General features: G+C 34.5%; 1 protein-coding gene across 2 annotated transcripts; it reads left to right on the forward strand.

The window, feature by feature from the left end:
* LOC107906657 (ubiquitin C-terminal hydrolase 13) lies at positions 1-19,430 on the forward strand. 2 transcript variants are annotated; one of them, XM_016833718.2, is made up of 32 exons: positions 1-220; positions 402-468; positions 635-785; positions 896-1,053; positions 2,381-2,646; positions 2,728-2,946; positions 3,033-3,141; positions 3,222-3,337; positions 3,677-3,775; positions 10,441-10,550; positions 10,827-10,901; positions 11,390-11,465; positions 11,578-11,724; positions 12,151-12,231; positions 12,311-12,430; positions 12,684-12,806; positions 13,138-13,215; positions 13,650-13,738; positions 13,824-13,932; positions 14,766-14,834; positions 14,909-15,019; positions 16,386-16,441; positions 16,585-16,762; positions 16,857-16,958; positions 17,045-17,116; positions 17,227-17,292; positions 17,657-17,722; positions 17,881-17,967; positions 18,071-18,187; positions 18,434-18,508; positions 18,596-18,682; positions 18,901-19,430. In XM_016833718.2, the coding sequence occupies exons 1-32, from the start codon at positions 191-193 to the stop codon at positions 18,940-18,942; spliced, it is 3,351 nt and encodes a 1,116-aa protein (XP_016689207.1). In that variant the 5' UTR covers positions 1-190; the 3' UTR covers positions 18,943-19,430. The 2 variants fall into 2 exon arrangements, with proteins under 2 accessions (XP_016689207.1, XP_016689208.1); XM_016833719.2 differs by lacking the exon at positions 10,827-10,901.
* The last annotated feature ends 2,330 nt before the right edge of the window (positions 19,431-21,760 follow it).

Raw genomic sequence — 21,760 nt, forward strand, 5'->3', positions numbered from 1 at the left:
ATACCACATTTCCCAAATAAAGACCATCGACAGACCTTTCTTTCTTCGTCTCGACCACCTTCTGGTGATCTCTCTCTGATAGCTTTTCTTCACAGTAATAAAATCACCTAATAAAATTGAACCCCCAAAAGACAAAGAAAATCTTATCTTATTTTCCCAACTTTCTAATTTACCTCTCGATTTCATAGCCATGACTGTCATGACTCCTTCACCCATCGATGTACTCTCTTCATTTCATTTGTATTCTTTTGAATCTTTTTTCGTTGAACAATTGATGCCTTTGGAGTTTTTCTTAGTTCTTTTTGTTTGTTTTGGTTTTATCTTAAATTTTGATTTCTTATGGACTCGACTTCTTCCAATTTAGTTATTTTTGGAAATTTCCGTGTTTCTCTTTTTTCCAGCAACAGGAAGACGAGGAAATGCTCGTGCCACACTCTGATTTGACCGACAATCATCAGCCCATGGGAGGTACCTTTTTTTAGAAAATAAAATAAATTCAGAATTTTACTTATTTGAATATAGCTTACGTCAATGTTAGTTCCCAAAAAGGTTGTACTTGTTTCTCAGGGGTATCACTGACAAAAAAAAGTTTGATTTGGTTGTGATTCTTGTGATTTTATGTCTCAATTTTTAGTTGTATCACAAGCTGAGAACACAAATACCGTGGAAAATCAACCGGTGGAGGATCCTCCTCCGTCAAGATTCACTTGGAAGATTGATAATTTCTCTAGATTAAACACCAAGAAGCATTATTCAGATGTTTTTGTAGTTGGTGGTTATAAATGGTATATTGCTTACTCTTGCTGATAGTACTTACTTTCATTTTTTCTTTCATGATTTTCTTTTATTGGCTATATTAGCTGAGGATTGATATTTTTTGGTTTGAATTGCGTAGGCGAATACTGATATTTCCAAAGGGTAACAATGTGGATCATTTGTCCATGTATCTGGATGTTGCTGACTCAGCAAGTTTACCCTATGGGTGGAGTAGATATGCGCAGTTCAGCTTGGCAGTAGTTAATCAAATTCATAGTAAATATTCAATCAGAAAAGGTATTTCCTTTTGAGCATACCATCTATACACTTACTGTTTAGAAATCTTTTTGGGTGTTAAAGTGGATACAAAGTTTGCTGCTGGGTTTAGATAGCTTGTAACATGGTTGGAGAAAAATGATGATTTGATATTGTATAGGAAGTTGCATGAGCGTCAGTTTTGTTTTTGATTTGATCAATACAAGAACATTACTTATTGGTGATTTTGTTCTACCATGTCGAAGTGTATGCTTTTTTCACCCTTTGCACAGATTAATACGGGTTTGATGCAATTAAAGGCAGGTCATATCTGATTACTCATTTTACGAGAAAGAAACATGGCCATATGAACCGTTTATGATTCTCTATGTATCAACCTGGATTTCTTGATATCATTATCAGTTTCAATGATTAAGAGACATAATTACCAATGTTGTCAAGGGCGCCAAGCTCACTCGAGGCACTAGGACCTCTATATAGCCGGACTCGCAAGGCGTAAAAACAGCCTGAGTAAACCAAAGTGCAAGCATATAAATATAAATATATGTAAAATGCATATAAAAACATATGTAACTAATACATATAATTAATAAGTAAAAAAAGATAAATTTTAATATAGTTCAATTTATAAATTCAAAACATTGTTCAATAGTTTAGGTTTAATAATTTACTTAATGTATTGTAAAATAAGACACCGTAATAACGATTTGTTTGTTTGCAAGGTTGTATTGAAAAGTTTCAAGAGTTAACTAGGCTTTTATATAATATAATTAGGTCAATAATTAATGAAAAAAAGTCATGTATTATATTTTTCTTTTAAAAGTCAAAATAATAAAAAGAAAACAATAAAGAGGAGAATGGAATGGCTCTTTAGTGAAGTGCGCTTTTTTTGTGCTTGGCTTTGCAACAAAGGTGCCCGAAAAGCTCATCTGGCCCCCGCCTGATTGAAGTCGCCTCACTTTGAGGTGCCTGAAGCTGTAATGGCTTTTTGCGCTGCACCTTAGTGCCTAGCGCTCGCCTTGACATCACTGATGATTACTTTTGGCTGGTTGTAAGTTGTTTTTTAAATTTAGAAGATAATCTGAGCATGGTGTATTTGGATCTTGATCTTTGGTAAAAGTCCCTTTTTGTCATTGTGAGCACAATGCTTTCTTTGTATGTATAGCTGCTGACAATGTTCAATACTTGTTATTTTTTAATTTTAAAATCTATATGTGGCTCACTAGGTGTGGTTGCTGGTGATGTGGACTCACTTTTCACAATTACTCTGTTGCAGATTTTGTCATAACATTGTATGGAATAATGTTAAGCTTATTAAATTTGCACATATCTGATTTTCATCTTGCAGACACACAACACCAGTTTAATGCAAGAGAAAGTGATTGGGGTTTTACATCCTTTATGCCCCTTGGTGAGCTATATGATCCTTGCAGAGGGTATCTTGTGAATGACACTTTTGTTGTTGAAGCAGAGGTCGTTGTCCGCAAAATTGTGGATTACTGGGCATATGACTCAAAGAAGGAAACTGGTTATGTTGGACTTAAGAATCAAGGAGCAACATGTTACATGAACTCTCTGCTCCAAACCCTGTATCATATTCCTTACTTCAGGAAGGTAAGGACTCATGCTCTATATTTTGTTGAACTGACATGTTTTTAATTTTGTATTGCTAATGCCTTGGATGTTACATTTCAGGCAGTTTATCATATGCCTACAACTGAAAACGATATGCCATCTGGAAGTATCCCTCTTGCTCTGCAGAGTTTATTTTACAAACTCCAGTACAGTGACAGTAGTGTTGCAACAAAAGAGCTGACCAAATCTTTTGGATGGGACACATACGATTCTTTCATGCAGCATGATGTTCAAGAACTTAATAGAGTTCTATGTGAAAAACTCGAAGATAAAATGAAGGTGAAAGCTTCAATAATTTTTCATTCCAAGCTTATTCTAATGTGAAACCAAAGTCAAAGTTTTGATTACTTCTCTTATGCCACCAGGGAACTGTTGTGGAGGGCACCATACAGCAGTTGTTTGAAGGGCATCATATGAACTACATTGAGTGCATTAATGTGGATTATAAATCTACAAGGAAGGAGTCATTTTATGGTATTTGTTTCTGAAATGACTGGTTGGGTTTGATGGGTCTCGTTCACCAAATGATGCTAATTTATTTTTGCCTATACCAGACCTACAGCTTGATGTTAAAGGCTGTCGAGATGTATATGCTTCTTTTGACAAGTATGTTGAAGTTGAACGGCTTGAAGGTGATAATAAGTATCAGGCTGAGCAATATGGATTGCAGGTAATCTTCTATTGTAAGCTTCTAAAAGAATACCCGTTGAATGGTTTGTGCATACACTAGAAATAACTTGATTACTAGCAACTTTGCCGTCAGTTAGAGCAGTGTTCATTAGTGCAAGAGCTGCATCAGAGGCTGTTATTTGGCCAGCATGGACAAAATGTTTAGTTGTTTATTGTAACAAAATGTTGTGTTTTGCAATATCTAAATGGCTTTAGCAGTGTTGGTTGGCTCAAGCATTAATTTGTTTTTGGTATGGTGTTCGTGCATTATATCTGATTACATGTTACATCTTTTCCCTTTTAAATGACTACATTTTGATTTTGGATGATGTTATTTCAGGATGCTAAGAAGGGTGTGTTGTTCATTGATTTCCCTCCAGTCCTTCAACTTCAGCTTAAACGTTTTGAATATGATTTTATGCGAGATACTATGGTCAAGGTCAGTAGTTATAACCCCTTAGATTTACATGATTCTATTTAATCTATGCTTCATCTGTAGTCCAGGAGCCTCTATTATCAGTGCTTAATGCATTTTCAGATACATTTAGATCATTTCCTTTTTGCAGAAGTATAAAATCCATTAGTTCTATGTTCTAGTTTTACTATACCTAAACGACTGTTGCTAATAATAACTGATATCTTGAGCTCTAAAATTATTTTTCATGTTAGGATATAGTTTTAACTTTGAAGTGAATTACTTTTGGTGAGGGTGGGGGTGTCCAAACCAGTGTAATTGGTATCGTTCTGGTTTTATGGTGAATCAAAATGATACCAGGATCATGCAGTTTCCATTTCTATACTGGTCTTACTAGTCATACCTGCCTATAGGTTGGTACAGTAAACAATAACAGATCAAGTAGTTTGCTTCTTCTTCTTCTTTTTTCTTTTTTTATATGTTATTTTTATTTGTGGATCGAGATAATCAGTACCTTACTATTGGGCATACTTTTTTGACTGATATTGGTACATAGCGCTATTGCTGTATTTCAACTTATTGTTTTGGGTTTATTGACATTTTTCAAGTAAATTTTGAAGTATTAATAACCTATTCTCAAGTTCCTTAATGAAATACATTATATACACATGCAAATTACCTCCATTACATGCACTTATATATACATGTAAAATTTTTTATATCCAAAATGTTTAAGCATCAAATAAATATATATTATTACAAAATATAGTAAATTATTGTTAACTAGGACAATGCCTATTCCAACAAACATATTCTATTTCTAAATTTAATTATGAAATTTTTTGAATAAACTTAACAAAAAGAAGAATTTGGTTGAGATAAATCTAATAAGTGAAATTAAAAGAAAAAAAAAAATCTTGTACAGATTAATACGGGCTGGTATGACTGGTCTAAACCTGTACAAAACTGAAACGGTACGATGCTAACATTGTTTTAGTTTACCGTAAATCATATGGCTGGTAGTGATTTGGTACCATCATTCATGACTTTTTTGATGTCTTGGTCAACCTATGGTTACATTTCTGATCTTGATGTGACATACTTGCAAGTTCTGTAATCTGAAGGTATCATTTTTTGTATATTTGTGCTAATGGTTATTAAGTGTGTGGCTGTGTGTGTTTTCAAATGGTAAATGAAAAACTCAGAGGAAAAATATTCTGTTATATTTCTACTGCTTTAGTTTACAGATTATAAAGAGAGGAATAATCATTTTAAAGGAAACAATTCCTAATTTCCTAAGAATCAGTAACTGAGATTAGTTTCTATTTACAAGGGAACTACTAGTAATAAGGTAAGGTTTCTATCCTTAATTATGGGGATTCTAATACTCCCCCTCAAGCTGGAGTGTAGATGTTAATCAAACCCAGCTTGCCAATAAGTTCTTCAAATATGTTTCTGTTCAAACTTTTAGTTAACATATCTGCAACTTGTTGTCTAGTAGGTAGGTAGGTGGTGCATACTTCTCCTGAGTGTATTTTTTCTTTTATTGAGTGACAATCTATTTCCACATGTTTGGTCTGATCATGATGCACAGGATTATGTGCTATGCTGACAACAGCCTGGTTGTCACAGTACATCTTCATAGGTCTGGTATAAGGCACTTTTAGTTCTCCCATAAGTCTTTGTATCCAAACTCCTTCGCATATACCATGAGATAGTGCTCGATACTTTGCCTCTGCACTGCTGCGTGCTACCACAGGCTGTTTTTTGCTCCTCCACGTCACAAGATTACCCCAAACATAACTACAATAGCCGCTTGTAGAGCGTCTATCATTAACAGAACCTGCCCAGTCTGCATCAGTGTAGACTTCCACGCTTCGGTTGACAGTCTTCTTGAAGTACAGGCCTTTACTAGGAGTTCCTTTTAGATATCTTAGTATTCTTAATGCAGCTTCCAGGTGCTTCTTCCTCGGGGCATGCATATACTGACTAACAACACTCACGCTGAAGGCTATGTCTGGACGGGTGTGAGATAGAGGTGCTCATGGGCCGGGCCGGGAAAAAATTTTGGCCCGGGTCCTGGGCCCGGCCCGGCCCGAAATATGGGCCTAGAATTTTGCCCAGGCCCGGCCCGGGAAAAAATTCATAATCCCGGCCCTTTTTTTAAATAAATACCAAAAAATTATTTTAAAAATTAAAACAAAAATAAAAAATTTATTTTAAAAATATTTTAAAATTAAAAAAAAAATTAAAAGTATTTTAAAATTAAAATACTTTAAAATTAAAAAAATTTAAAAAAAGTATTTTAAAAGTATTTTCAAATTTAAAAAAATAAAAAAATTATTGTATTCGGGCTGGGCCAGGCCGGGCCCGGGCCAAAAAAGTGGTGCCCGAGGCCCGGCCCGTTTTTTAATCGGGCCTCGTTTTTTTTGCCCAAGCCCATATTTCGGGCCTATATTTTTACCCAAACCCTCCCATATTTCGGGCGGGCCGTCGGGCCGGGCCGGGCCGGGCCGCCCGACCCATGAGCACCTCTAGTGTGAGATAAGTAGATGAGCCTTCCTACTAGACGTTGATATCTCCCCCTGTCGATTTCTTCTCCATCCTCATTAGTTCCCAATTTAAGGTTAAACTCCATAGGAGTTTCGGTTGGTTTGCTGCCCATCAAACCAACTTCCGACAGTAAATCAAGAACATATTTCCTTTGGGAAATGAAGATACCTTTTTTCGACCTTGCTACCTCCATAACAAGAAAATATTTAAGACTCCCCAAGTCTTTAAGTTCAAACTCTGTACCAAGAAATTCTTTCAATCTCAAAATTTCGTTCGAGTCATTTCCTGTTAATATTATATCGTCGACATAAACGATAAGGATGCAACATTTATCCTCTTCCAAGTGCTTGTAGAACATGGTGTGGTCTGCCTGTCCTTGAATGTAATTTCTGCTAGTCATAGCTTTTGCAAATCGGCTGAACCATGCTCGTGGAGATTGTTTCAGCCCATACAAGGACTTCTTCAACTTACACACTTGGTCCTTGTTTTCTTCAAACCCGGGTGGGAAATCCATGTACACCTCCTCATTTAATTCCCCGTTGAGAAAAGCATTTTTTACATCCAATTGAGTCAAGTGCCAATCAAGGTTGGCAGCAAGAGATAGCAGGACCCGAACGGTGTTTAGCTTGGCAACCGGTGCAAACGTCTTGTTGTAGTCGAGACCATAAGTTTGGGTGAATCCCTTAGCCACAAGTCGAGCTTTGTATTGGTCAATATGGCCGTCGGGTTTAAATTTCGTAGTGAAAATCCATTTGCACCCTACGATTTTTTTCCCTTTAGGTAGATCCGAGACTTCCCATGTTTCATTGTTTTTGAAGGCCTTCATTTCTTCCATCACGGCTTGTCTCCACTCAAATGATTCAAGAGCCTCTTCTATATTTTTTGGAGTTTTTACAGAATCAACATTAGTCACAAAAGCTTTGTAAGACTTAGATAAATTTCCATAGGATACAAACCGAGAAATAGGATGTTGAGTGCAACTCCCTATACCCTTTCGAACTGCAATTGGAAGATAGATGAATGGTGACGGAGGTGGGACTTCTGTTTCAGAACAGTCCTCGGTTAGAGATGTAATTGGCACTGCTGTATCAGTTTCAGGAGAACGATTCCGTCGGGAGTAAACCTGTATTTGCTGTTTTCCTTGATCAGGTGGCTGTTGTACTTCGGTGGAGGTATTGTTATTAGGAAGGACGGTGTGAAATTCTTGCTGCACAGGGGAAACAACTAAATCTGGGATAGGTTTGTTTGTGATAATAGTAGTAGGATCAGGAGGTATAATGAGGAGAGTATTAAGGGTCTCATGAATAGCAACTAAATCTGGGATAGGTTTGTTTGTGATAGTAGTAGTAGGATCAGGAGGTATAATGAGGAGAGTATTAAGGGTCTCATCTTCATTAAAAATCTCCCCCTGAAGATGAGATGATGCAAAGTATGGTTCATATTCAAAGAAGGTAACATCTCGAGAGACAAACATTCGGCGCAATGTTGGTGAGTAACATTTATAGCCTTTTTATGTAGGGAATATCCAATGAAGATGCAGGTGTGGGCTCGAGGATCAAGTTTGGATTGATTTGGTTGATGGTTATGGACAAAAGCTTTACAGCCGAATATTTTGGCTGGAAGATTAGGAACATGAAATAGAGGGAAGGCCTTTAAAAGAGTATTTAGAGTTGTTTGGAAATTGAGGATCTTTGATGGCATTCGGTTTATGAGATAACAGGCAGTGAGGACAGCTTCTCCCCACAAGTATTTTGGAACATTCATGGTGAACATTATGGCTCGACCCACATCAAGGAGATGACGATTTTTTCTCTCAGAGATCCCGTTTTGTTGAGGAGTATCAGGACAAGAGTTTTGGTGTATAATGCCTTGGTCAGAAAGGTATGGACTTAAGACAGAGTTAAAGTATTCTCTCCTATTGTCAGTACGGAAGGTATGTATGGTAGAGTTGAATTGGGTTCGAACCATTGAGTGAAAATTTTGGAATACTTTGGGTGTTTCAGATTTTTCTTTGAGTAGATAGACCCAACAGACCCTAGTATGATCATCAATGAATGTTATAAACCATCTAGCCCCTGTAATATTTTTCACTCGGCTGGCTCCCCATAGGTCACTGTGGATTAATGAAAAAGGTTAGGACTGAATATGTGGTTTTAATGGGTATGGCACACGGGTATGTTTAGATAATTGACTAATTTCACACTTTAAGGAATTAATACTTTTATTTCGAAATAACAGCGGAAAATGTTTTTTCAAATACACAAAGTTTGGATGTCCTAACGGTGCCATAACATAATAGTGTCCTCTTTTGAAGTGGATAGCCAATTCCCTTTGTGTACTGTTTTTATTCCAAACATATAGTCCATCATCAACTTTAGCAGTGCCAATCATCCTCCCCGATTTCTGTTCCTGTATCACACAACCAATTGCAGAAAACTCAGCAAGAAATTTTTCATCCTTAGTAAGTTTACTAATTGAAAGTAAATTACAGGACATGTTTGGGACATGTAGGACTTTATCGAGAGAAAAACTCTCTGTCATTTGTACTTCTCCTATTCCAGCCACAGGTGAGTAAGAACTGTCAGCTATGCAGATTCGGGATTTGTTATGACAAGGAGTGTAGGTGTGAAACAATGTGGAGTCACCTGTCATGTGATCGGAGGCACCCGAATCGAGTATCCAAGGAGATTGATTATTAGATTCAAAAGCAATGTTGAGGGTAGTACCTTGAGTGGCTAGAGATCCATGAGTAGTGGGAGTACCAAGTACCTTATGGAGAGTCTCAAGCTGTGTTTTGGTTAAGCGAACATCAAGAACATCATCTGCAGTAGTAGAGGATAACATGAGAGTCTTATTATCCTTCTGTGTTTTTTCAGGATAGCCATGGAGTTTGAAGCATTTTTCTTTTGTATGACCAACACGATTGCAGTGACTACACCATGGTCTTGTTGATCTAGAATCATTTCCAGCACGTTGTTTTTGTGGCTGTGGACCTTTGGAGATGAGAGCAGAGGATTCAGTAGGACGGTTAGAAATCAGGGTCATAGGTTTAGGTTCCTTTGAATCTCCCATCATGACAAGACGACACTTTTCTTCTCTTCTAACTTCTGCAAATGCTTCACCGATCGTTGGGAGAGGTGATCTGCCCAGAATTCGGCCACGGACCTCATCTAACTCACGGTTCAGTCCTACTAAAAACTCATAAAGACGTTCATTGTTGAGATGGGTTATAAACCTGTTGTGTTCTAAGCCTTCACCCCAATTTGCCTCATAGTACATATCAAGTTCTTGCCACAAAATTTTCAGATTGTTGTAGTAGTGAGTTACCTCGAGTGTTCCTTGTCGGATATCCTTTAACTTAAGCTTGATCTCGAATACTTGGGAGGCGTTTCCAAGATCTGAGTAGTTTTCTTTGACTGCATCCCACATGTCTTTTGCAGTTTTGAAAAAATGATAGGTGCAGCTTATATGGCCTTCCATCAAATTGATTAGCCAAGGCATTACAATTGAATTGTTGAGTTCCCAAGTGGTATAAGTAGGATCAACTATGGTTGGTCGTGGAATTTCTCCATTGATGTACCCTAATTTGCCACGACCACGAATCACCATAAGAACTGATTGAGACCATTGCAGGAAGTTCTTCCCATTTAGCCGATAATTGGTGATTATAAGGGAGGAATTAATTTCACCTTGAGTGATTCCCTGATTGATATTCTGAGTTATTTGTGATGTCTCAGTTTCAGAGAAATTTTCATTGATATCACCCATTGGAGGACTAAACCGAAGGAATTTTTAGGAAGGAAAATTAGAGAAGAAAAATAGGATCGAATGAATCCTAAAGCTCTGATGCCAAGAAAAAACTCAGAGGAAAAATATTCTGTTATATTTCTACTGCTTTAGTTTGCAGATTATAAAGAGAGGAATAATCATTTTAAAGGAAACAATTCCTAATTTCCTAAGAAAAAACTCAGAGGAAAAATATTCTGTTATATTTCTACTGCTTTAGTTTACAGTTTATTGAGATTAGTTTCTATTTACAAGGGAACTACTAGTAATAAGGTAAGGTTTCTATCCTTAATTATAGGGATTCTAACAGTAAAAACTGAAACTTTCCACTAATTCTACTAATTTTGCAGATTAATGACCGTTATGAGTTCCCTTTGCAACTTGATCTTGATCGAGATGATGGAAAATACTTATCACCAGAAGCTGATAGGAGTGTTCGGAATCTTTACACACTTCACAGGTACCTACAACATTAAGCATGTATCCTGCCCCCGTTCTTCCTTTCAATGTTCTGATAATCATTAGCTAGATTGCGATATTAAGAAAGATGGTATATGGACTCTGTAGTGATATTACTTAACAAACCTTTTATTGGGGTTCTATAGTGATATTAAGATAGCATATGGACACTGTTTGAAGTTGCTGATGCACAATTTAATGGGCAGAAAATACTACTTTAAGGTTCTTCGACGCTTATATTAGTGTCTGGTACTCACATCTATGAGTTTGCTTACAGTGTCCTTGTTCATAGTGGTGGAGTGCATGGTGGACATTATTATGCATATATCAGGCCGACTCTTTCTGATCAGTGGTATGGATCATCCTCTGAAGCATCTCAGGGTGTGTTTGTATGCTTGTTCATCGAGAGTTTTAAGATGATTTTAGCAGGATTTTTCCTTTTGAAGTTTAATAAATGACCAAAAATATACATGTAGCCTTGATTGGCAAAGCCTACACCTGGCCAATTTTTTATAATGTTTTTAAGTCTTTTTGGTGGATGAACAATTGATAGATTTGGTGCAAATCACATACCAATTGCTTCAGTCAAGATGCATAAAGTTTCTTCTAAGCCACAGAAAAAGGTCCCAAATAGATTTTTAATAAGTTATTGTTGAAAAAAAGAAAAGAATGAACTGTTAAATCTTTAGGCTGCTGGATGCTTATTAAATTAGCCAATGCTGATTGTATTGAGGGTACTGTATTTACAGCTTGCATATGCCAGGTACATTTAGGCACCTGGAGTGTTGATAGTATTACTTCTTTCATATAGTTACTTTATTCAACTTGTGTAATTTTCAGGTATAAATTTGATGATGAAAGAGTAACCAAAGAAGATATGAAAAAGGCATTAGAGGAGCAGTATGGTGGGGAAGAGGTACTTTTTGTTGAACAGTTTCTTTAGAATTTTTTGTATTCAGCCTTTCTGCTTCAAGTTATATGTATCTTCAAGGTTATGATTTTAATAATATTTCCTTATGATGTGACAGTTACCGCAGACAAACCCAGGGTTCAATAATACTCCTTTTAAATTTACCAAATATTCAAATGCATACATGCTGGTGTATATACGTGAAAGCGACAAAGACAAGATAATATGTAATGTAGATGAGAAGGATATCGCAGAACATCTTAGGGTAAGATGCTACTGTTTATCTATTTACTGCTCCTAATGAGGCTGAATCAAATGATTGAGGTAGGCAGGGAGCTAGGATTGAAAAATTAGCAAGCTCCCAACTACGGTTGAGCATCAGTTTTATGGCAGCAATGGTCCTAAAGGTCATCAAGTAATCCAATTTCAAGTAGTTTGTCAACTAAGAGTAGATCAACGTATTGAAAGAATTGCTTTCTTCTCAAGCTTGGCTTGAGGAAATCAATGTGCTTCAATATGACTGTCTTGGATTTTTTTTGTCAAGAGCAATCGCATATGAGCCTCTTACCAAGCTGATCTCAAGCAAGCTTGAGTTGTCTATTTTGCCTTAGAATAATACTTGTATCTCAGATTCATTATTTGAGATCACTTCCTAACAATCTAATATGAAATTTCTGATAACTTTCCCCAGGAGAGATTGAAGAAAGAACAAGAAGAGAAAGAGCATAAAAAGAAGGAGAAGGCAGAGGCACACCTTTACACTATTATAAAGGTTGTTATTTGAGTCATTAATTTAGATAATGGTTTGGTCATTATTGACTATATTTCTTACAGCTATATGATTGTTCTAGGTTGCTCGAGATGATGATCTTGCAGAGCAGATTGGGAAAGGTATATGTTTTGATCTTGTGGATCATGATAAAGTCAGGAGTTTTCATATTCAGAAGCAGATGCCTTTCAATGTGTTTAAGGTATGACAGAAGAGACAAAAATATTGTCTTCTTGTGTGTTTAATGGTTATAGTTTTTTCGGGGAATTATTGGTTTCTTCACTAAATTGGTACTCTCCTTTTCCTGTTTTCCTCTTGATTTCTACCTTTTTAATGGTGTTTCATTAACCATTTCAAGTTAAATCTCTAAGTTATCTTCTCGTTCTTGTTTTTTATGATACATTGGTTGTCCATGTTATGATTTTGTTCATGATTTACCATGTTTCCATATGCAGGAAGAGGTTGCTAGAGAGTTTGGCATACCAGTGCAATTTCAGCGATTCTGGTTGTGGGCCAAGCGTCAAAACCATACCTACCGTCCAAACCGACCATTGACACCTTTGGAGGAAACACAATCTGTAATATTCCTCAACATAAATTGTTATACCCTGGTTCAAAAGTCTTGTTTGAGGAGTATTGGTTTCTAGATTTAGCTTCAGTCATTGTTCAGCGTAGTATTGGATTTAATTAATTGGCTGTCTTCATTTGTCCTGCTTTGCTTTGCATGCCTTTCTCTCACATTGTGCATGCGTGCGTGTGTTGAATGAATATATATGTACAGACACAGATGTACTTATATATCAGTAAGTTTCCTTTAAAAAACACAGAATGATCAAGGAAGATGTGCTCTTTTTCTTTAGTTTGACAAGGATCTAATGATGTGCCTAATTGTCTCTTTCCTCACTGTAGGTTGGAGCCTTGAAGGAGGTATCAAATAAGGTTCACAACGCAGAACTAAAGTTGTTCCTGGAAGTTGAGCTTGGACTGGTAATCTGGTTTGGCTTTTCTTAAGCAACATGTTTCTTCTTTGATGCTTAAACTCTCCGTCTAGTGGTGTTATTGACCTCATTCAGGATGCTAATTCTAGCCCCAAAACTAAAATTAAGAGATCCAGACAGCTAGGCCTAATTTGGTGTTCTAAAAACTTCCAAGTGCAAAAAATTCTTTTGTTAGAGTAGAAAGAAATAGAAGTTAGGCCTAGACCTTGAGGTTTTAAGCAATACACAGTAGAATCACTTATCTGCCCTTGAAAATGCATGTTAGTGAGGTTTGAAACTGCCTGTATACTAGATTCTTTAGGCAAATTCTAGTTATGAATCTTGCCAAAGCCATTTGACCTTTTGTTTAAGTTTTGCCCCTTTAGCTTTATAATTTTTGGGTCTACTTTTATTTGCATCATGATCTTACACATGATTGTTCAGGATTTACGCCCAATTGCGCCGCCATATAAGACAAAGGAAGATATTTTACTTTTCTTCAAGCACTATGATCCTGAGAAAGAAGAGCTTCGGTAGGTTGTCTCATGTTGTCTATCTGTGCTTGTCTTTTAGGTAATCATGTGAAATCTTATGCGGGTTATCTTTCTGTTCTATTAGCTATGTTGGAAGGCTGTTCGTGAAAAGTGCAGGCAAGCCAATAGAAATTTTGTCCAGATTAAACAAAATGGCAGGGTATGCTCCTGATGAAGATATCAATCTTTACGAGGTTCGCATCAAATAATATCTTTTTGCAGTAGTGCAATTTCAGTTCTCTCTTTTATGCATGCATTTGAGGAGTTTTCTGCACAAGATTTTACTCTTTTTTCCTTTTGCTGTTTTACATATTTATACTAATTATGCTGATGGTTGAGACATCTTTTCCGTTTACTGGTTTTAGGTGGAATAAATCTGGCCTGTTCTAAACTGTTTTCCCTTGAACTGTTGATGGTTAACTTGTTTAATAGGACCCTGTATCAGGGGTAGAGTCAGGAAATTTGGATCGTGGGGTCAATTTTTTAAAAATTAAAACATTTATAAAAGTCATATAAACTAATGCATAATGTTTTTTTCCCTGTTCTTCTTCCTCTACTTCACTTGTATACTTTCTTTTAAATATTTTTTTATTCTTGTTAAACATTTAAAAAAAATAAACCTAAGCCTTAAAAATAAAATAAATAAATCTTACATAACAATCGTAATCTATCACAAGAAAAGCTACAATCCTAATTTTCTTGAGATCAATCAATAAAGCTTGAAAAGAAAGTAAGAGTTGTTACCTAAATTTTTTGCAAAAACATATTTTTTATAAGACCATTTTCAAAATGTTTGTGGGGTCAATACACCAATTATATAATTCTTTTAAACTATAAGTAATATTTTTTAATTATTTCTTTGTGGGGTCAATTTATATGTGGCTCCGCCACTGTCCTGTATAACAGTATTTCTGTGGGTTGGACTGTGAAACGATGTTATTTGCTATCTGGTTAATTTGTTGCAGAACCTGGTTGACTTTTGACATCTTTATGTGAAATAATACCTTGGTTCTGCTTTAATTTCCAGGAAATAAAGTTTGAGCCCAGTGTTATGTGTGAACCAATTGACAAGAAAATCACGTTTCGTGCTAGCCAGGTATGCCTTGCATTTCATTTTGGAGCAGTTGTATTGATCTTTAAAGTGATATTCATCTATCATTTTCACTGCAGCTTGAGGATGGTGACATTGTTTGCTTTCAAAAGCCTCTCCCTGTTGAAAGTACTAATCAATACCGCTATCCAGATGTTCCTTCATTTCTGGAATACGTGCATAATCGCCAGGTACATCCTCTACTGTTTTCTATTCAATGAGTTTATCAATCAATTTTCACTGGATGAGAACTGTGAATGTTGAACTCTCTGTCATATTGCTGCTTTTTGTATGATTGCCTTTTTAACGTTTTGCTTGAACTGAATAATGTGTGGTAGGTAAATTACTCGCGCTTCATTTTCTTAATCTGAAAACAATTCAATCTTTCTAATCTTAGAAAAATGCATTTGGTGAATGAAAATAGTAGAAACACATTTGGATCAGTATTTTCTATTTAAAGAAACTATAAAAATTATATATAAGAACATAATTAATTTCCATATGCTTATTTCACACATAAAATGCGGAGAATTACTATATATATAAACCTAAAGGCAAGCGAAGGAAACTGCTGGTAGGAGTTTCTCTTGTTGAGTTGATTAATGTGTGCACCTCTTTTTCACTTTTATTAGCCTTTTTATTAATCTTCATTCCAACAGAAATTGGAAAAAAATCATAATAATCTTTGCCATGTACATTTTGCTCCTTTTCAAATCATATGCAGGTCTATCATTATTTTGCATCTACTAATGGTGCTGCTTTTACCTTTATAGTCATGAAACTACTTTAGCTTGCTTTTACATGCTACCCAAGCTGTTGCATGTTCGCCTGTTTATAAAAGGACACGCTTCTACAATCACCATTATTCTAAATGCTTCTGATTTACTTTTCACTGCAGTTGAGTGCCTACTGTAAGTTGGTTCTGTGAATGGATAGATAGCATTTCATGTTTTCATTGTTAAATATTATTTTTTAATCATAAACATTTCTTTTCTTTCTTTAATAAATGAAAGGAGAAAAGCTTTATATATCTAAGCCCATTCTTCATAATATGTTGGTTGTGAATAAACCATTTCTATTTATTTATTCAAGAAAAGGAGCTTAATTGAAATTTTAGGAAATAAATCCGGGTCATCTCAATTGAATTTTGTATGCATTCTTAATCCTCAATGAAGCCCATGATTCTTAGACTAGAATCTTGTCCAATATATCTATGTAACAATTTAATAGTCATAAGAATCATTTAACCAAGAGGATTCTTTCAGGACTTGTGGTATTCCTTTCATTTACCACCACCACTCCTTAAGGCTAATGGCCGACTGATCCAGTTACCTTTACATTGCTGGTTTGATTAGAGTAATCTGTCTTTGGATTTTGTCTTAAGATCATTAATTCAACAGCTAAACATCTTGGACGTATATTTATTGTCAATGGATAGTCTTACATTGTCTTGGAGGATACAAGCCTTCAGTCATACTCATATGTGCTCTAATAAACTCTTTTGCTTCACCAGCTAAAGTAATATTAGCATTTCTTCTTATTCCTTTTATATGTTAGGTTGTACACTTTCGGTCTCTGGAAAAACCCAAGGAAGATGATTTCTGTCTGGAGATGTAAGTTTCAGTTGCCTTTATTTTTTGTATTGACATATCTTTAGTAACTAACTGGTAAATGGAGATTCATTCTGTTGTAATTTTTGCCATTATGTGTATACGAAGATCTAAGCTTTATACCCCTTTCTCTTTTGAATGTTTAGGTCAAGGCTTTATACTTATGATGATGTTGTTGAAAGAGTAGCTCAGCAACTTGGTTTGGATAATCCATCAAAAATCAGGCTTACATCAAACAACTGTTACTCCCAGCAGCCCAAACCTCAGCCTATTAAGTATCGTGGAGTGGATCATTTGTCTGACATGCTGTTCCACTACAATCAGGTAATAATCAATTGACCTTAGTAATGCATATTGAGAAGCCAAAAGGATGAAAGGGCTAAAAGCTAACCAACCTGTTGAATTTGTTATTTGACAGACATCTGATATTTTATACTTTGAAGTATTAGACATCCCTCTGCCAGAACTACAAGGTTTGAAAACGCTGAAGGTAGCATTTCATCATGCTGCAAAAGATGAAGTGAGTATGATCATATTATAGAATTGCAATGAATGACATTAAAATTTTGTTTTAATGTAATAAAACTCTGTTCTGTCTGAGGCCAGGTTGTTATCCATACTATTAGGCTTCCAAAACAGAGCACTGTTGGTGATGTGATTAATGATCTTAAGACAAAAGTAAGTTTTCTTTCATTTCATTGGTTTAATGATCATGTTGAAAGAATGTAAGTTTTTGTGGGTCATTTCTAAATAGAGAGTAAAATCTGTGAATCATCATTTTGAAACAGGTGGAGTTGTCTCATCCTGATGCAGAATTGAGATTGCTTGAAGTTTTCTATAACAAGATCTACAAGGTGTGAGCGTCATCTTTTAACGGTTACATACACTAATCTCAGTGTTTGACAAAAATGTGAAATGAGCAAAGGGAACTTTTGTACATGTTCATTTGATTTGAGCTGATCTGGATGCCTATTAGCTGTATTGTTGAACATCATTGTTCTCAGTCCTTCAATGGAATTGGTTTTCTTATCGGTTTAAAACTAAACATTGCTTGTTGAAAAGACAGTTTTCCCGTTTTATTTCTTGAATTGCATGCTGCTGTATCTATCTTGCCTTGTTACTCTTCCTTGTATACTAATTTAGGGTATCCTTTGTTACATGTTAATTTTTCCTCGCCTTCGTTTCATGATATTTTATGTTTCTGTCATGTTTCTGCAGATTTTCCCACCCAATGAGAAGATTGAGAATATAAATGACCAATACTGGACACTACGAGCAGAAGAGGTCAGTTGCTCTTCCCCTCCCCCTTCTCTCTCGCCTGTGCATATGCAACTCACCCATCTGCTGTCTCCATCATGCTGTGATAAGGAATCATTTTGTACTTATGGTCTTCTCTATGATATTGAGTGCTGGTTTTGATAATTTTTTCCTCAATGTTACAGATACCAGAGGAAGAGAAAAATCTTGGTCCAAATGATCGCCTAATTCATGTATACCACTTTACTAAGGAAACAGCTCAGAACCAGATGGTAACAAGCTTGTTATAGTTTCACATATCTGATTTTCTGTTGCCCTGTTTCCTGGTCACTATTATGTTTTCCTTACCACTTCTATTGCCTCTTGTTTTGACAGCAAATTCTGAATTTTGGAGAACCCTTTTTCTTGGTGATTCATGAAGGTGAGACTTTGGCCGAAATAAAAGTCCGTATACAGAGGAAGCTGCAAGTTCCCGATGAGGAGTTTGCTAAGGTTTGTCCCAATTGGGCTTGTGCTCACTGATTTACTCGAGTCCTACTCTCTTTTCTCCTCTTTTTGATTTGGGGCAAATCAGTTATAGATTGATGCATGCTAGGAACTTCAATGGATACGTACACTGTTGATATATAATTTTTAAGTAGCCATTTTTCCCTTTCCTTTTCCTTTTCCTTTTCACTTTTGTTTTAGTTTTTCTATTTCCTTTCTTATTTAAATTTATTTGAAACCTATTTTCTTCAGTGGAAGTTTGCATTCCTCTCACTTGGTCGGCCAGAGTACCTTCAAGATTCTGATATTGTATCTAGTCGTTTTCAGGTGTGTGCAGTAGTTTATATACAGATTTTTGAAAATTATTCAAGTTTTATTACTATTTTACCTTTTCTTTTTTTTACATAAATTCAGAGAAGAGATGTTTACGGTGCTTGGGAGCAGTATCTTGGGTTGGAGCACTCTGACAATATTCCTAAAAGAGCTTATGCAATTAATCAGGTAATTTGCCTTTTATCAAAAAATTATTGTTTCATCAGAATTTCAGTTAAGTATGTATCTAGCATTAGGGATTAGGATATTCTTTGGTTGCATATGCTTTTTCTCTGAGGCTATGATTAATCTAGCTGCTTTTTATGCAAGTCCTTTAAAACAACTAGCCTTTGGAAGGCCAAGATAGTTGATACTGTATTTTGATATTTTGCCTTGCTTGGTTGCAGAACCGACACACTTTTGAGAAGCCAGTAAAAATCTACAATTAGGGAGCATTTTAGATTACCTTCCTTGATAAGACATAGCACAAAAATCAGGCTCTGGGCCTGGGTTATATAGAGTGGGAAGAACACTTCTAGCAAATGACAATGTGAGGCAACTAGTTAGCGTGCGATTTGTTGGATATGTAATTCTTTTGGTAGTGGTGATTGGAAGGTATCTTTTGTCCTAATCAAAGTGTGCCATCTAGAAATGTCAGATTATGATCTGCTGATGCTTTTGTTACTTGCGTGTCTTTAAATGGAGGTCGAGGTTAAGGTCAAAGTTGCCTGTGTAAGTTGACAGTACATAAACAAGATTTTGGAGTAGTGAAATATGTATAGAGAGAGGAGTATGGTCGGGACGTGGGAGGCTATTATCATTATTCCCCTCCCTTTGTTTGCTTCTTGATTTTGTCAATATAGATGATTGATTATGCATTTAGCAAAAATATTGGGCCTTTCAAATGGTTTTGAAATTTGATTGTCATTCTTTTCAAGCCTCTCTCGTATATCCCAAACCTGTGCTGGTGGAATCTCTCTATTGACTTTTGTTATCTTATAAACCAACGTTCACTTAACATAATCTTCCAATTGCGTTAAATTTCATGGTCTGAGAATAAACAGTCTTCCTTAATCAAAATTCTAACCCATATTAGCTATTTCCTTTACAGTAAATTTAGTTGAATTTCTCCAATCCTGCATGATTTGCATATTATGTAATAGAGAACAAGGATTTAAGTGATCCAACTTTTATTGGTAAAAAGGTCCCAATTTGACTCCCTTTCTCCCCCCCCCCCGACCCTCTGTTTTCACTACTTTTAAGTAACAACAAATAGGATGTTTTTCATTCCAATATTTAAAACGATCCTTAATCCTGCAGCTAACCTTTTAAATTTATTGTCCTTTTAAATAAGTGATATTTTTAATTATTCGTATATTTATTCTTGATTCTATCAAAGCAATTTATCTTAGTTTTCCAAAATTCGTACTTTTAAATAATATATTTAAAAATTACTTTCACATTCTACTTTTAACTAAATCAATCTTAGAACATATATTTGAGCAAATCGAGAACAAAAGGATAAATATTAAATTTCATGTTTTTACATGAAATTTGGTCTATAATTTGATATATGAATTTTGATCAAGTACAATTATACAGGTTAAATTTGAATTGTGGTTAATATGTATATACGAAGTTTTAATTTTGATTCAAATGTATATATTTAAAGAAATGAATAGAAACATTTTTTTTCATATTGGATTAGTATAGTTGTTTATGTATGTAAAATATCAATGTAAGATGGTGTTAATTTGATAACTTTATTAGTAATTTATAAAAATTTAATCAAATCAAAATGGTCATATATAAAATTGTATAAAATTAAAATTTATGTATGGGTTGCAAGGGTCCCAGCTTTCCGAAAATAAAATTTTTTTTATTGAGGCTTTTTAAAAATTTAAATTAGTATATGTAAAATTGTGCTTTGGTCTTCCTAAAAATGATAAAAATTTATTTTAATTATTTACAAATTATAAAGATATTGACTACTGAAATTGTGAAATTATATTTTTATTATCGTAAAAATTGCAATTTAATTTCTATCTAACTAAAAATTTTTCTTCTGAACTTTATGGTATTGTAAATTGATCAAATTTTATTGATGTTTATCTCCAAAAAAAAAAAGAATATTTTTATTTATATTTGTAAATTATTCACTTATTTGTTCTGAGATCTTTACTATGAATCTGTTATGCTTAAAATACATTAGTAATTTCCTTTACAATTTGAAAAATGAACTTGCTATGTGAGAAATTCAATACAATAAAATATAAAGTAGCAATAATAATATTTTATTTTTTTACCTCTTATAAATAATATATATTTACATATTTAAGCACTTTTACCCATGAAAAATTAGTCATTAAAATGGTCTGTAAGTAAAAAAAATTACAAACTGTCATTTTTTCTTAATCATAGGAGTGTTTAAATCTCAAGCGCCCATTTTTAAATTCTACCACTATTGACGCATGCGTTTCTTTACCGGTTAAAATTTTGTCAATAATTCTTTGTAGATACTTTTTTTTGGTAAACTCTTTACTTGTTGACCCACCTTTTAGGGCTCTTTTATTTTGGTCACTTAAAATGAAATTTTTGTAATTTTGTCACTCAACTTTTAAGGCGTTTTTATTGTTGTCACTTAATCGTAAAATTTCTAATAGTGATTAACTATTACGTATCATTTCACTTTCATTTTAGTCACACAATCTCTAGGTTGTTTTTATTTTGGTCACCCAAAAATATGTCATTTCTTAAAGTACTGAATGATTGAGGTAAAAAAAAATTAAGGATCAAAGTGAAAAACAGTAGAAACTAAAATAGAGTATTAAAAATTTGTCAATTTGTACTTTTTTTATCACAATGTTGAATTTTTTAAATTTTTTTTTCAATATTGAAATTTTAAATTTAAAAACATAAAAATTAATTAAATAAATTGTTGAAATTTTTTTATCCCTTGATAATGTTAATCGATTTGTTATTGTAATATTAAAATTAATTAAATTAATCTCCTAAATTTTATTTTATGGTTCCATATTTTTCTTAATGAAATTAACTTGATAACTCATATTTAATAATTGTCTGTGAAAATTTAACTTTTTATTATTAAATAATATCAAGTCTTCTATACTAAGCTAAAAAAAATCAAATAATTAAATTAATTGCTTATTCTTTATTTGAGTAAAGAATATATGAACATTTTTTGGGTTTTATTCGGCATGGAGTGTAAAATTAATTAATTGTAGGGATTTTCTATGTTTTTAGCTT

Source organism: Gossypium hirsutum, chromosome D05 (assembly GCF_007990345.1).
Source record: "Gossypium hirsutum isolate 1008001.06 chromosome D05, Gossypium_hirsutum_v2.1, whole genome shotgun sequence".
In the NCBI taxonomy this organism is placed as follows: Eukaryota; Viridiplantae; Streptophyta; class Magnoliopsida; order Malvales; family Malvaceae; genus Gossypium; species Gossypium hirsutum.

Coding starts and splice junctions, on each gene's coding strand:
- LOC107906657 (XM_016833718.2), top strand. CDS start 191: ATGACTGTCATGACTCCTTCACCCATCGAT. Junction 17,723..17,880: donor GGACACTACGAGCAGAAGAG/GTCAGTTGCTCT, acceptor TCAATGTTACAG/ATACCAGAGGAAGAGAAAAA. Junction 18,509..18,595: donor TTGTATCTAGTCGTTTTCAG/GTGTGTGCAGTA, acceptor ACATAAATTCAG/AGAAGAGATGTTTACGGTGC.